The sequence below is a fragment of the Balaenoptera ricei genome, chromosome X (assembly GCF_028023285.1).
Source record: "Balaenoptera ricei isolate mBalRic1 chromosome X, mBalRic1.hap2, whole genome shotgun sequence".
NCBI lineage: Eukaryota > Metazoa > Chordata > Mammalia > Artiodactyla > Balaenopteridae > Balaenoptera > Balaenoptera ricei.
The window spans coordinates 75,941,714-75,958,830 of NC_082660.1; the positions used below are offsets into that span (position 1 = coordinate 75,941,714).

A 17,117-nucleotide genomic window follows, 5' to 3' on the forward strand; every position below is an offset into this window, starting at 1 on the left:
GCACTGACAAAGCTATTAAACAATAGCTTTTTATACAAACTTTTGCCCTGTATATCTAAATACTATTAATGACAACTTCTTTGTGTACCAAGGACAGCAGTGTCCACATATCTAGGTACAAGTAGTGCTTTGTGCATACATTATGCCATTCTTCTTTTTCTAGCTCTGAAAATACCATAAAACATCTTACCCTTTGCTGTTAACTTCATTGCATCTAGCATGTTTTCACAGGCAGCCAATTCCTGTCAAAGTAGAGAAAACTTTCAGTTTATGGTTTAGTAACAAATTTTTTTTAATTATTAATTTTTTTTTTTTTTTTTTTTTTTTTTGGCTGTACTGAGCGCCTTGTGGGATCTTAGTTCCCTGACCAGGGATTGAACCTGGGCCACGGCAGTGAAAGTGCCAAGTCCTAACCAGTAGACCACCAGAGAATTCCTAGTAACAAATTCTAAAGATGATAAGCATGAAGCTTTTATTGAGCATTTATTAACATATGATGTCCTGGGTAGTATTAAAAGTGAGTCAGACTTAACTCCAGTCATCTAGAAACTTAAAATCCAAAACAGCATATGCAACAAGAGAATATATATAGAGAAGATTAACTATGTCAATACATCATTCCTGTGAAGGTCAACTGTCTAGGTAACTAGCTTGAATACAACCAGAAATCAGGAAGTAAAGCCAAAAGTTTTTCTGAGCATTCAAGGTAGATATCACAAAGTCTATGTATTATAAAGCTCATAGATTTTACGGAGAAGTCTGTTGTGTTTGCTTGTGAGGTGTTCTTCCCAATTTAACTTTAGACTCTGTTTATTTGGCTTTTTAAAATAATTCTACACATTCAAATCAATTCTTCATAGTTTGGATCTCAAGCTTGGAAGGGCAATCCCCACTTTGGGATTATAAAAATAGTCACTTTTGTTCCCTTCTTAATTTTTTTTATTTTTTCCAGTTTTATTAAGATATAACTGACATGTAACATTGTATTAGTCCAAGGTGGGCAACGTAATGATTTGATGTATGTATATATTGTGAAATGATTACCACGATAAGGTTAGTTAACATCAATGATCTCACATAGTTACAATTTATTTCTTGTGATGAGAACTTTTAAGATCTACTCTCTTAATAACTTCCAAATATACACTATGGTTTTTTTAGCTATAGTCACCATACTGTACATGACATCCCCAGAGCTTATTTATCTTATACCTGGAAACCTTTACCTTTTAACTACCTTCACCCATTTCCCCCACCCCTACCTCCCCCCTGTAGCAACCACCAATCTGTTTTAAATTCCTTATATTAATTTTATTAATTTAGTTTTGTTTGTGTGTGTGTATGTAAGAAGTAAGGTGGAATTTCACCTTTATCTTTTTCTCCCAGTTATCCCAACACTGTTTATTTAATAACCCATCTTTTATTAACTGACTTGAAGTGTCCATTTTATCATGTACTACATTCTCATATATACTGAACAGAATTTCTGGACTCTCCATTCTGTTCCAATGATCTATCTCTGCATCTATGGTAATAGATTACCATAGTATTTTAATTACTTACAGCTTTATAATATCTGATAGGGATCATCTCCCCTCATCGCTCTTCTTTTTGGAATTTTTCTAGAAACAGTCACATGTTTAATCTTCCATGTGAAAATTTGGGGATTTTGACTGGAATTGCATTAAATTTATAATGGAAAAAATGTATAAAATATATAAGGAAGACAGCAAGGGCCAGATTATGTACAGCATTGCTAAGAAATTTGGATTTTATTCTCAGTACAACCAGAGCCCAATGGAATTTGAGCATCTTGGCTGCTGTTTTGAGCACCTTCCCTAAGACACTGTACGCTCTTTGAGGGCAGGGGCTATAATTTAATAATCTGATATCCCTTATAGTACTTAGCACATGGCCTTCCCCTAGTATGCACTCAATGTTTGCATAAAGAACAAAAATCAGATATTAATAGTACACAGTCCTTCTTATGGATCACCAATGGTCCAAAAACCACAGTTTGAGAACCACCATAATAAAAGGCTTTAAATGGAAAGTCTGGTAAGCAAGAAGTTATAGCTGCCTAGCCATAAAGTGACTAGATCCCCAAATAATGCTGTGGTGTGGTGATTAAGAATAGGATAAAACAGATTCATACAAAGGATGGTTGGAAGAATTTTAGTGGCGGGACAGTAAGTAAAACCTGCAAAATACTCAGTTAAGGAATGAGTATTTATATATATGAGTTTTATATATATGTGTGTAATATATATATGTATATATATATATATATATATATATATATATTACACATATATATGTAGATGGAAACAGTTTGTAGATGGCAAACTCTCGTAAATCCCTTGCAAAGCAAAGAGAGAATGCTTTGAAAACTTATCAATGAACAGGAGTTAGGGTGAATGGACATGTATGTATCAGAGAATAACATCCCAAAGCTAATTAATCATTATATTCATGTCTGTGATACAGAGTAATTTAGCTTTTCTATTATTTTTCTACAGTGAACATTCATTAGAATTATTTCCAAGAAACATCTAGTGTATATTCAGGTACATGAGGCAAATTCAAAAGTAAATGTGGCTAGGAACTTCACAGATACAGGTTCACTGAACTCGGAGAATCTAGTGATATATTTTTCCCTTGGTGATAACAATGGGCACTGTTTGGAAAGATAAGGAAGGTAAGTTTTCTGGATAGAAAGATTCACTGTTGTTCAATAATAAATTTATTAATTGCCAACTGGGTGTCAGATACTAAGCTAAGAAAAAAAAACCTTTAAAATTATTTTCTACCTGGAAAAATGTGCTTCTAGAATAACTAACATGTTGGGCATAGTATTTTGATTGATGACCTAGTCATGCAGATTAATGCCAGTTAGTTAGAGAAATGATGTGGGAGCTTTTGGGGATAGAATAGAATGGAAGGCATGGGAAGAGAGATAACCCAGTTCTTACAGATCTGTAACCAGGCCTAGCATCATTTCAACAGATAGATTTCAGTAGAAAACTTCTGGTATTTTATTTTGTCCATTAAAATACATGCTCTGATCAAAGGGAACAGAAACTTGGCCTAATTTAAATTATATACATATATATGTGGAAACAGTTCCATTACAAAACTCTTTTCCAAGTTTTCCTTACCTATAACCTGTGCCTTGTTCCAGCCACATATTTACTCCTTTAAAAAATCTAGGCTACTGCTTTTATATGGACTTTTATATGGAATTGTTTAGGTTGTGCATTACATACATGATTACCTTGAGTGCCACAGAACTTCAGCACAGTAGCTGAAGTATGGCTAATAGTTTATCACCTTTACTGCACTGGGATGATTTCCAGGAAAATCATTTAAATGAATTTTAAATCAGAAATGTTTAACCCTGCTCCTTGGACTTCTGGGAGGCTATCTGTGGATGGGCTTCAGGAGTCAAAGAACAGTCTGAAATTATATGGAAAATTTGTTGTGGACAAATATTGTTTCCTGGGCAGTCAATCATTAGCTTCTACATGTAGGTGTGGTCTTCAAAGCAAGAGGCCCTACCCTAAAATCTTAGCCATTAATACCTGAAATTCTATCACTGACAGGTCATTCATTTGAGTTAAGCATTCCTTTTATCAAAGATCCTCTTTTAAAGTTAAAATTGAGGAGAAATAAAGATGGCAGAATAGGAGGACATGAAATTCATTGCTCCTCACAAGTACATCAAGAATACATCTACAAATGGAACAGTTCTCATAGACCACCTGCTGAACATTAGCAGAAGACTTTGGACACCTAAAAGACAAGAAAATCCCCTCACAGCTGAGTAGGATGAAAGGAAGAAGAAAAAAAGGAAAAAGGAATCAAAACAGGGACCGGCAACCCTGGTGGGAAGCTGAAAGTGAGGGGAGGTCCCCACGCTCAGATAAACTCCCTCATGGTGGGGAAAGCAGCTGGGACAGAAAAGGACATTCAGGGGATCAAAGGAGAATGCAGTAGATGGTCTGTGGAAGGCAGGACAAAGTAAGAACTGCACGCATGGCCTACACAGCAGCTCTGCACATTCCAGCCTGAGTCGTAAGTCACCTGTTGCGAAGGGGGGCTGTGTGTTGGAAAGTGAGGTTTGGAGCGTGGACCCAGGGAGGGGACAGCTGTTGGCTGTGAAAAGACAGCCTGAAGGGACAGAGTAAGGAGCTCCACAGCCAGGAAAGTCTGCAGAAAAAGCCCGGGACACCATAGAAGCAAGGCATCATTGCTGAGTGGCGTGCAAGGGGCGGAGCCACAATTACAACCCTTTTCCCACCTGCTGGCTTCTTCAGTCTCCACAGCCACTGGGAGAGTCACCCATCTGAGCAACCTTGCCCGCCCCTCAAGCCAAGGCCTCCTCCACCCGTGTAGGCTCTGGGGACCTGAGCACTGCCCATCCCAAAGCCTCCTTGGGAATCAGCCCTGGGCACCCCTGCCTGAAATGGGAGTCCACCAAAGCTGATGGGGGCTGAGTGCTAAAGCATGGGGTTAAGCAAGCAGATCCAGGGACAGGACCAATGTTGGCTGTGCATATATAACAAAGGGGATGGGAGTGAGGGGCTCCACAGGTTGAATGCCCCTAGAGGAAGCATGGTCTACCTAGGAAACAAGGCTCCATTGTTGAGTGGCATGCAAGGGGTCAGGGCCACCACTGCCTCCACATGCCAGCCCCTGCCTCAGCAGGCACTGGGAGGGATTCCCACAAGAGCGAGCACACCCCAGTCTGTTGCAACAGTCTATGCAGCCGCAGGCAATTCACGCACACCCCAGTTGTGGCCGCCGTGCCCCTCCCCGGCCTAAGTGAGTAAGTGTGCCCCAATCAGCCGCTGCTTTCACTCCCTCTCACCAGGGAAAGAAACAGGCACCTGAGGGTGGTGCACACGCAGAAGTGGGGCTAAAACCAAAGCTGAGCACCAGGGGTGGTGTGACTAAGGAAGAGGAATGGAAATCTCTCCATGCAGCTGCACAAGCTGAGGATTAAATCCCCAAGATCAGCTTGGTAAACCCTGAATCTGTGGAGTATGTGGATGGACAAAAAGTGCTCTCACAACTGAGTCTGTTCTAGCTTTAGCAGCAGTGGACTTTGGGGGAAAGTACACACAGGAGTTGGGCCAGCCCAGAGTCTGAGCTGCCCCCACAGTGCCCACAGCAGGTCCAGAGACCTAAATAGAGGTATTGGAGGGCCTACTGGGGAGGCAGGGGTTGGCTCTGGCTCACTGTGGGAGTAAGAACACTGACAGCAGAGAGCCTAGGAAAATATTATTTTTACTATTTCATTTTGTTCAGTTGTGGTTGTTTTTATTATTTATTTATTCTATAAAAAATTTTAATATATTTTTTGATTTTTCTATTTTTACTTTACTTTTTTGTGGTTTTGTGTTTATTTTTGGTTTTGTTCTTTGTTTTTTATATTTTTTTGATCATTTTAATGTATTTGTTTTGTGTTTGCTTTTTTTTTTAGTTTGCTTTCTGTTTTTGTTTTCTTCTTCATTTTTTGTTCTTGTTCATTTAGTCCTTATTGACTATTCTCATTTTTTAATTCTTTTGTATGTTTGTTCTCTTGTTTTTTTTAAATTTTCTTTTAATTTTTCTGTGTGTGTGTAGTGTTGTTATTGCTGCTGTTTGTTTGCTGTTGTTTTTGCTATTTGTCTTGGGTTTTGTTTGTCTGTTGGTTTTCTTTTCTTTTCTTTCCTTTTTCTCTGGCCAAACTGTGCAGCTTGCAGGCTCTTGGTTCCTTGGCCAGTGGCTGGGTCCGAGCCTCCAGAGTGGAGCGCCAAGTCCAGGACACTGGACTGCCAGAGAATTTCTGGCCCCAGGGAATATTATTCAGCATGCACGCTCCTGGAGGAGTCCATATCAACATCAAGACCCAACCCCACACAACTGCCTGCAGGCTCCAGCACAAGACACCTCATACCAAACAACCAGCAAGACAGGAACACAGCCCCAGCCATCAGCAGACAGACTGCCTAAAGTCTTACTAAGCTCACAGACACTCCAAAACACACCACCTGACACGGCCCTGCCCTTCAGAGGGAAAAGACTCAGCTCCACCCACCAGAGTGCAGGTACCAGTCCCTCACACCAGGAAGCCTACACAAGCCCCTGGAGCAACCTCACTCACCAGGGGGCAGACAACAGAAGCAAGAGGAACTGTGACCCTACAACCTGCAGAAGGAGACCATAAACACAATAGGTTAGACAAAATGAAACAATAGAGAAATATGTTGCAGACAAAGGAGCAAGGTAAATCCCACAAGGCCAAATAAACAAAGAGGAAATGGGCAATCTACCTGAAAAAGAATTCAGAATAATGACAGTAAAGATGTTCCAAGATCTCAGAAAGAGAATGGAGGCATGGATCGAGAAGACACAAGAAATGTTTAACAAGCACCTAGAAGAACTAAAGAACAAAATATGAGTGATGAACAACACAATAACTGAAATGAAAGATACACTAGAAGGAATCAATAACAGAATAACTGAGGCAGAAGAACGGATAAGTGAGTTGGAAGATAGAATGGTGAAAATAACAGCTGTGGAGCAGAATAAAGAAAAAAGAATGAAAGGTAATGAAGACAGTCTAAGAGACCTCTGGGACAACATTAAACAACCAACATTCGCATTATAGGGGTACCAGAGGGAGAAGAGAAAGAACCTGAGAAAGTACTTGAAGAGATAATAGCTGAAAACTTCCCTAACATGGGAAAGGAAACAGTCACCCAAATCCAGTAAGGGCAGAGAGTCCCAGGCAGGATAAACCTAAGGAGGAACACACCGAGACACATAGTAATCAAATTGACAAAAATTAAAGATAAAGAAAAAATATTGAAAGCAACAAGGGAATAGCAACAAATAATGTACAAAAGAACTCTAATAGGGTCATCAGGTGATTTCTCAGCAGAAACTCTGCAGGCCAGAAGGGAGTGACATGATATATTCAAATTGACAAAAGGGAAAAACCTAAAACCAAGAATACTCTACCCAGCAACGTTCTCATTCAGATTTGAAGGAGAAATCAAAAGCTTTACAGACAAGCAAAAGCTAAGACAATTGAGCACCACCAATCCAGCTTTACAACAAATGCTAAAGGAACTTCTCTAGGCAGGAAACACAAGAGAAGGAAAAGACCTACAAGAAAAAACCCATGACAATTAAGAAAATGGTAATAGGAACATACATATCGATAATTACCTTAAATGTAAATGGATTAAAGGCTCCAACCAAAAGACACAGACTAGCTGAATGGATCCAAAAACAATACTCATATATATGCTGTCTCCAAGAGACCCACTTCAGACCTAGGGACACACACAGACTGAAAGTGAGGGGATGGAAAAAGATATTCCAAGCAAATGGGAATCAAAAGAAAGCTGGAGTAGCAATACTCATATCAGACAAAATACACCTTAAAATAAAGACTATTACAAGAGACAAGGAAGGACACTACATAATGATCAAGGGATCAACCCAAGAGGAAGATAATTGTAAATATTTATGCAACCAACATAGGAGCACTTCAATACATAAAGCAAATGCTAGTAGCCATAAAACGGGAAACCGACAGTAACACAATAATAGTGGGAGACATTAACACCCCACTTACACCAATTAACAGATCACCCGGACAGAAAATAAAAAAGGAAACACAAGCTTTAAATGACACAATAAACCAAATAGATTTAATTGATATTTATAAGACATTCCACCCAAAAGTGGCAGAATACACTTTCTTCTCAAGTGCTCATGGAACATTCTCCAGGATAGATCGCATCTTGGGTCAGCAATCAAACCTCTGTAAATTTAAGAAAATTGAAATCGTTTCAAGCATCTTTTCTGACCACAATGTTATGAGATTAGAAGTCAATTACAGGAAAAACAAAAACTGTAAAAAATGCAAATACATGGAGGCTAAACAATACGCTACTAAATAACCAAGAGATCACTGAAGAAATCAAAGAGGAAATCAAAACATACCCAGAAAAAAAAATGACAAAAACACACGATGACCCAAAACCTATGGGATGCAACAAAAGCAGTTCTAAGCAGGAAGTTTATTGCAATACAATCCTACCTCAAGAAACAAGAAAAACCTCAAATAAACAACTGAATATTACACCTAAAACAACTAGAGAAAGGAGAACAAAAGAAAAACCCGGAAGTTAGTAGAAGGAAAGAAATCATAAAGATCACAGTAGAAATAAATGAAATAGAAATGAAGACACCAATAGCAAAGATCAATAAAACTAAAAGCTGATTCTTTGAGAAGATAAACAAAATTGATAATCCTTTAGCCAGACTCATCAAGAAAAAAAGGGAGAGGACTCAAATCAATAAAATTAGAGATGAAAAAGAAGAATTTACAACGGACACCACAGAAATACAAAGGATCATAAGAGACTACTACAAGAAACTATATGCCAATAAAATGGACAACCTGGAAGAAATGGACAAATTCTTAGAAAAGTACAACCTTCCAAGACTGAACCAGGAAGGAACAGAACATATGAAGAACAGACTATACACAAGTACTGAAATTGAAATTGTGATTAAATATCTTCCAGCAAACAAAAGTCCAGGACCAGATGGCTTCACAGACAAATTCTATCAAACACTGAGAGAAGAGCTAACACTTATCCTTCTCAAACTCTTCCAAAATTTAACAGAAGGAGGAACACTCCCAAACTCATTCTACGAGGCCACCATCACCCTGATACCAAAACCAGACAAAGATGTCACAAAAAAAAATTAGAGGCCAATATCACTGATGAACATAGACACAAAAATCCTCGACAAAATACTAGCAAACAGAATCCAATAACACATTAATGGGATCGTACACCTTGAACAAGTGGGGTTTATCCCAGGGATGCAAGGATTCTTCAATATATGCAAATCGATCAATGTGATATACCATATTAAAAAATTGAAGAATAAAAACCATATGATCATCTCATTAGATGCAGAAAAAGCTCTTGACAAAATTCAACACCCATTTATGATAAAAAAAAAAAAACTCTCCAGAAAGTGGGCATAGGTGGAACCTACCTCAACATAATAAAGCCCATATATGGCAAACCCACAGCAAACATCATTCTCAATGGTGAAAAACTGAAAGCATTTCCTCTAAGATCAGGAACAAGACAAGGATATCCACTCTCACCACTGTTATTCAACACAGTTTAGGAAGCCCTAGCCACAGCAATCAGAGAAGAAAAAGAAATAAAATGAATCCAAATTGGAAAAGAAGAACTAAAACTGTCACTGTTTGCAGATGACATGATACTATACATAGAAAATTCTAAAGATGCTACCAGAAAACTACTAGAGCTAATCAATGAATGCAGTAAAGTCACAGGATGCAAAATTAATATACAGAAAACTCTTGCATTCCTATACACTAACAATGAAAGATTGGAAAGAGAAATTAAGGAAACATTCCCCTTTACCATTGCAACAAAAAGAATAAAATACCTAGGGCTACCAAAGGAGGCAAAAGACCTGTACTCAGAAAATTATGATACTGATGAAAGAAATCAAAGATGACACAAACAGATGGAGAGATATACCATGTTCTTGGATTGGAAGAATCAATTTTGTGAAAATGATTATACTACCCAAAGCAATCTACAGAGTCAATGCAATCCCTATCAAATTACCAATGGCATTTTTCACAGAACTAGAACAAAAAATTTTACAATTTGTATGGAAACACAAAAGACCCCGAATAGCCAAAGCAATCTTGAGAAAGAAAAATGGAGCTGGAGGAATCAGGCTCCCTGACTTCAGACTATACTACAAAGCTACAGGAATCAAGACACTATGGTACTGGCACAAAAACAGAAATATAGCTCAATGGAACAGGACAGAAAGCCCAGAGGTAAACCCACATACCTATGGTCACCTAATCTATGACAAAGAAGGCAAAAATATACAATGGAGAAAAGACAGCCTCTTCAATAAGTGGTGCTGAGAAAACTGGACAGGTACATGTAAAAGAATGAAATTAGAACACTCCCTAACACCATACACAAAAATAAACTCAAAATGGATTAAAGGCCAGACACTATAAAACTCTTTGAGGAAAACATAGGCAGTTTCGAGCCTCCGCAGGTCTTACTCGGAAAGAATTCACACTTGGTTGCCTCATGCTTGATTGTCTCCTGCCTGTTTGGCTTGTGCCTGACTGGCTTGGGCCTGGTTGACTTGTGCTGGATTGGCTTGGGCCTGGTTGCCTCATGCCTTGTTGATTCGTGCTGGATTGGCTTGGGCATGGTTGCCTCATACCTGGTTCACTCATGCTGGATTGGCTCAGGCCTGGTTGCAGTTGACTCATGCCTGATTGACTCAGGCCTGGCTGACTTGTGCTTGATTGGGTCGTGCTTGATTGGCTCACGACTGTTTGCCTCATGCCTAGTTGACTCAGGCCTGCATGCATGTGCCAGGTTGCCTCATGCTTATTTGGCACAGGCCTAGTTGCCTCGTGCCTGGTTGACCCAGTTGGTTAGTGTCAGGTTGGCTTGTACTTGGTTGGTTCATGTCCAATTGGTTCATACCAAGTAAGATCGTGCCTGGCTGGTTCATGTCTGGTAAGCTTGATTCATACCCAGTTGATTCGTTGGCTGAGGGCTATTTGGCTTAGAACTAGTTGGTGGATGATGGGTTGGCAGACGACTGGTTGGCCAATGACTAAGTGCCTTCATGTAACAGGAGCCCTTAACTACAGTGCTGTGGTGGGAGGCTGTAGGATGTTTCTATTTTATCTCAACTTGATTCGTTCTTCGAGATACCCTTCTATCAAGATGAGAATGGGAAAAATAAAGGAGTGCTACCTAAAGAAGATTATTGATGCCTCCGATTTGCTGGAGTTGACCTCACCAGCTATCACAGCTGTAGGCTTGGCTGGGTTTCAGGTTGTCATCTGGCCTTTCCCTGCCAACAGGCTGGTAGTGAGGGGAAGAAGAAAATGACCCTGGGAGAGTATTACTGCCTCACCACCTTGCACCATCACTGCGTCACAGTGATGAAGTCACAATGTCTTTATTTACGTGTGTACGTGCTCCCCCACGTGGTGGGAAAGGGGCGAGGCAGGGGCCGCTACACCACTTTATTTCCTCCTCCCAAGAGCTTAAGAGGCTGAAGCAAAAAGCTGGGAGGAATCTCAGAGCATATGCTTGACACTCACCCTGAGAGTGTCCACTGTTTTAACCAACAAATGTAAGGATATTTGCCCTAACCCTTTCTGTTTTCCCCATGCCCCAGCCCTGAAATAATTCACTTCCTATCTCTGTTCTGACTTCCACTTATTACCTTTTCCCCACACCATAGAAAATAGAATGCTTAAAAAAGTGTTCTCCTATTGAGGTGCTCAAGTCCCTAATGAAGAAAATATTTCTTTACAAATAATTAAGAATAACTATGGCTACTATTTATTGAGTTATTTTATGACCTAGGTTCAGTGGGAGGCACTTTACATTTTGTCATTCAATTCCACAGCAACCCTATTATCCCCAATTCTAAGGAAACTGATTCAAAAGGTTTGGCAACCTAACCAAGACCTGAACAGTTGGCAAAGAGCCTGAATTCAGACCCACGTCTATCTGATTCCAATTCCACGGTTTTTACCATCACACTATCCTGCCCCTTACACACGCTATGCTTATTCTCCACCCCCCACATCTGTAAGATCAGGTATATTGTCCATTCACCCCATCTCCCCTTTCAGAATTCCTTCTCCCATCTTTTTTTTTATATAAATTTATTTATTTATTTGTTTGTTTTTTGGCTGTATTGGGTCTTCATTGTGGTGCGCGGGCTTCTCATTGCGGTGGCTTCTCTCGTCGTGGAGCACAGGCTCTAGGCGCGAGGGCCTCAGTAGTTGTGGCGCACGGGCTCAGCTGCTCCGCGGCACGTGGAATCCTCCTGGCCCAGGGCTCGAACCCGTGTCCCCTGCATTGGCAGGCGGATTCCTAACCACTGCGCCACTAAGGAAGCCCTCTCCCATCTTTTTATCTGTTGGCTCACTTCCTCAACAATGTATATTATATAACTGGTGCTAATATTGTTGTAGATGGAGTGTCTTTTATTTTCTAAACATACCAGAAAACATTGGTTGAAGCTGTGAAGTCTCACACTTTGTGAAAAGGTCTTTAGGTATGCATAACTTATTTAATCATCAAAGCAACCCTGTGAGATATATACTCTTGTTCCCCATTTTCATCAATAAAGAAACTGGAACTTAGAAAGATTAATTTTCCAAATTTAATACATGCCAGATGGGGAGAGTCCAAGGCCCATCCCATAGATGGAAGTTTCGAATAGAACTAAAGAGTACATTCACCATTTTGCCTATACTAGCTATGAATGAAAACTAGAGAGCCCACCTTCTTAGCATGACAGACAAATCAAGTCACATCGCAGAGCTATGCCAAACCTAACACAAATTAAATGTAGGTACATTCCTGATCTTGATCAACCTGTAATAACAATGAGAGCTAAAATTTTATGAATGCTTCCTGTGGTGTTAGGCATGGTTCTAAGGAACAATTTACTTATATTAGCTCACTTAATGCTCACAATAATCCAGTGAGGTAGATTATATTATTATGTTCATTTTTCAGGTAAAGGAACTGAGATTCAGAGAGGTTAGGTAACTTGATTTAAGTCACACAACTGAAACACCAGACAAAATAAGGAAAACCCAGTTCTCATTTTGGCTTTTCTGAAATGCCAGAAAAGAGGTGAAGGAATTTTGCTGTTTGCTTTACAAAATCAAATCACTTTCATAACTTATTGTGGGGATGACTGACGTTGGTTTTTTGCTTTATAAGAGGAAGAGACATGTGTTAGGTTTCTGGCTGATGCCTTAAAGGGGTAAAATTAAAAATTATAGTTTAGTGATCTAGAATTTTTAACAAGTTTCTTTTGTACTTTGGCTCATGAACTTTCCATCACTTGAAGGTGATTTGGGTGTTAGTTTGTTTTTAATTTTTAATGTTTTTTTTAACATTATACAATGGTGATTTTAAGGGGTTGCACGAAAATGCATATTCTTGCTCACAGTTACTTATTAACACAACTTGTTCCATCTTAGAAACAGAATGAGACTGTCTCCATCAGCCATGCAAATTATCTCCACACTATAACTGATATATTATCAGGGAAAAAATAGTTTTTTGCAATATTTAAACAAAAGCATCAATAATAAGTCTTTGCCACAAGGTGGAAATGTAATCCAGTTTAGGAACAAACAAACATTGCAATCTTGTTTATATTTAATAAAAGTGTACATATTATTTAAATTTCAGGTCTTTATCATTTCCAGATATTATCAGAAATTTTCTAAAATATAATTTTAGTCTTAACATACAGATCTTTTATTACAGATCTAGTCTAGGTGGTAAATTTTGTAAGCCAATACCTGCCAAATTCTAAGAATTCAAAATGTGTGTTCATGGTCTGCTCTACCAAAATGTTTTTAATTTAGTATGATGTATAAGCCACCTCCCATAGGTCTAAAAACATGGATATGTTTATGCACTTAAACTCTAATTACTACAATACATTAGACCCCCTTTTCTGAAGATGCTATGTAAAATCCAGCATTTGGAATTCTGACCCCAGCTTGGTTTCATCTAAATGAATATTCACAATTGAGAAAGACGTTTATATAATTTTCATCTATAGCAAGCAGACAAATTTGTTGGAATCTCCCTATACCTCAGAGCCCATCTTTTTCCTGTCCCTTTTAAGTTCACAAGCTTTTTATTTTTACCCCTGTAAAATGCAAACAAACAAAAAGAAAGAAAAAGAAAAGGCAGGAGGTGGGGAGCGGGGTGAGGAAGCACTTAAGGCAAGGAGAACAGAACTAACATATGGGGATATTTTCTGAAATGAAAACTTAAGACATTCATCAATGAACAGATTAATATTTTTATAATATTTGTTGTATTTTATTTTATTAAGAATACATGCTCATTGTAAAACATTTGGAAAATATCTGTAACAGACAGACAAAAAATTACCTCTAGATTTTGCACTGGTTAAAATTGAGCACATCCAAGAATATGAATTTTCTTCCTTTCCAGATATTATCAGCAAATTTCCAATTAAGGGAAAATCATGACTTTGCTTATGCTGTCTCTTTGCTTAGCTGAGGGTGTAGATCAGGGGTGCATGGTTTTTTTGTTTAGAAAAGTTCCCCAACAGTAACCTTATGTGAAAGGCAAGTTGGGTCCAGCCAGAGACTAGTCTGGGATGAGGACTGAAAATTAGATTCCTTTGCATATAAAAAGAAGAACTTGGATTTTTTTTCCAGGGAGCAATCTGGAGAAAGAGGCTGGGTGTTTCAGGAACTAGGAAAAGAGAAATTAAATGGAAAGGAAGAATTCTTGGCTTGAGGAGCAGTACCTGGCCAAATGGTGGTAGGCTAAGGTCTAGGGCACAAGATAGCCAGTAAATGTTCTCTTTAGGGTTTCAGTATTCAGTTTTAAATTGTTTCCTATTAGATGTTCTGTGGAAAAACACTTACCAGTAATTTAGTGAAAGTCACTAGACTAGCCTTGGTGGTTTGGGGCCATGAAAATGGAGAGATGAAGGCTGCATGCCTGACAGAGGTGCTGAAAGAAGACAGCAGCTGCAGGAGTTGAACCCAGGGACTGGGAAAACTGAAGCTTGGACTAATTCATGAACAGGTATCTAAGAAGAAGGTTACCTTAGAGGAAGAGGGGTGGGTAGAGAGCATAGACCCTGCCGTTACCTGGGGTAGGAACTCAAGACATTTGGTTATTACAGGAATAAATGGCTCCAGAAGACTGGGAGACATTTGAGTTACCTAAGAAATGCATAAAATAGAAATTAAAAATCTTTCAGAGTCCTATCTGTACATAACCATTTTTTACATTTCAATGATTCAAAACTATCTTTTGTCTCTCTCTATATATTTCTCTCTCTCCCTCTCTCTCTCTCCCTCTCTCTCTCTCTCTATATATATATATGTATATATAATTTTTTAAATAAAATTGACATCATAGTAACTATCTTTCTTTACTTAACAATGTATTATTAGTCTTCCCCAGCTGCTATAGCATAACATATAACACTTTTTAAAATTTGCTATCATTCAACAAATCTTTATTAAACACCAACCATGTGCCAAATTGTTTGAGCCCTGCATTTATCAAGTTTCAGGTACTATGACACATGTTTTATATACATAATCCCATTTAATCCTCGCAGTGAGGTAGGCACAATGATCCCAGTTTCATAGAGAAGGAAACTGAGGCTTAGAGAAGTTAACCTGCCTGAGATCGCACAACTTGGAAATGGTTGAGTCAAGATTCAAACTCAGGACTAGTGTGACCTCCTGAGCCCACTGTTCTGAACCAGATGCAGTCACTTCACTCTTCATGTATATGCTTTCTTTTATTTAATCAACCTCATATTTGATGTGCATTTTAATTGTTTCCAGTTTTGTGGTATCAAACAACTTTCCAGTGAACATATTTGTGCAATAAATTTTTAAATAAATATCACTTTAAATATTCCGGAAAAACCCAGAAATTTTTTGGAAAAATAGCAGTAGATGAAGCCCAGACAAAAGCTCTACTTAAGATGCTTGAATACCTGGCATTTGATATATAGGACTCTTAGGCAAATGATCTTCCTCAGTATACAAGTTTCAGCAAATATCCAGGGAGTGTCAAGTTAGAACTTTCTTTTCAAGTTAAAAAAAATTTTTCTTAATTCTAACTCCTCAAATATCTTAAGGAGAATCAGAGGAAATTGGTGGAGTAAAGCTATCCTTAAAAAGAGTTTTTTGATACCATTAGTAGCAATTAATGATATTTAAAATTTCTGGGTTTTTCCATTTTATTTTAATAACAAAGAGTAAAATCAGGATAAATTTATGTTTACATTAAATGAATAAAAAACTAAAAGGATCTTGTAATAACTTATAATGGAGTATAATCTGCAAAAATACTGCATCACTATGCTGTACACTTGAATCTAATACAATATTGTAACTCAACTATACTTCAAGTTTTAAAAAGACTAAAAGGAAAAATCCAAGTAAACTGGTGCAGCCACTATGGAAAATAGTATGGTGTTTCCTTTAAAAACTAAAAGTAGAGCTACCATAAGATCCTGCAATCTTACTCCTGCGCATATATCAGGAAAAGACAAAAACTCTAATTAGAAAAGATACATGCACCCCAATGTTCATAGCCACATTATTTACAATAGCTAAGACATGGAAGCAACCTAAATGCCATCAACAAATGAATGGATAAAGAAGATATGGTATATATACACAATGGAATACTACTCAGCCATAAAAAGAATGAAATAATACCATTTGCAGCAACATGGATGGAACAAGAGATGATCATACTAAGTGAAGTAAGTCAGACAAAGAAAAATATCATTTGATATCATTTATATGTGGAATCTTTACAAATGATACAAATGAACTTATTTACAAAACAGAAAGAGACTCACAGACATAGAAAACAAATTCATGGTTACCAAAGGGGAAAGCAGGAGAGGGATAATATAGGAGCTTGGGATTAACAGATACACACTACCATATATAAAATAAATAAACAACAAGGACATATTATACAGTACAGGGAACTATATTCAATATCTTGTAATAACCTATAATGGAAAAGAATCTGAAAAACTGTATATATATATATATATATATATATATATATATATATATAAAACTGAACCACTATACTTCAATGAAAAAAAGACTAAAAAGAAAAAAATTCAAGTACTAGAATAAAATAATTCAAGAAATATTTATGAAATTACTTATCCTTGCTTTAATTCTTATTAAGAAATTTAATGTAACTTAAATCCTGCTTTTTCCCCTTCAAAGACTCCTCCTTTTAAACTGCCTAGTAACCCAATTAAATATTATTATAATCTTACCTTTCTAGTCTCTTCAAATATCCCTGCTCCTGAACTAGTTCTCTGGGAAAGCCTCTCCCTCCAGAGTATGGTGGAGGCAGGGGACTGATACTGTAGCTATGGCCCCAAAGAAATTTTATTTTCTCTTCCCCTTTATTGTACCCACTAATCTT

The 17,117-nt window shown here is 38.0% G+C and overlaps 1 protein-coding gene across 1 annotated transcript in view; it reads right to left on the reverse strand.

Moving 5' to 3' along the window:
- The window catches only part of SATL1 (spermidine/spermine N1-acetyl transferase like 1), a 44,946-nt gene that overhangs the window by 14,766 nt on the left and 13,063 nt on the right, over positions 1–17,117 (reverse strand). The window contains 3 exon segments of the mRNA XM_059910404.1: positions 191–242; positions 10,145–10,452; positions 10,551–10,653. Coding sequence (XP_059766387.1) covers positions 191–242; positions 10,145–10,452; positions 10,551–10,653 — 463 coding nt within the window.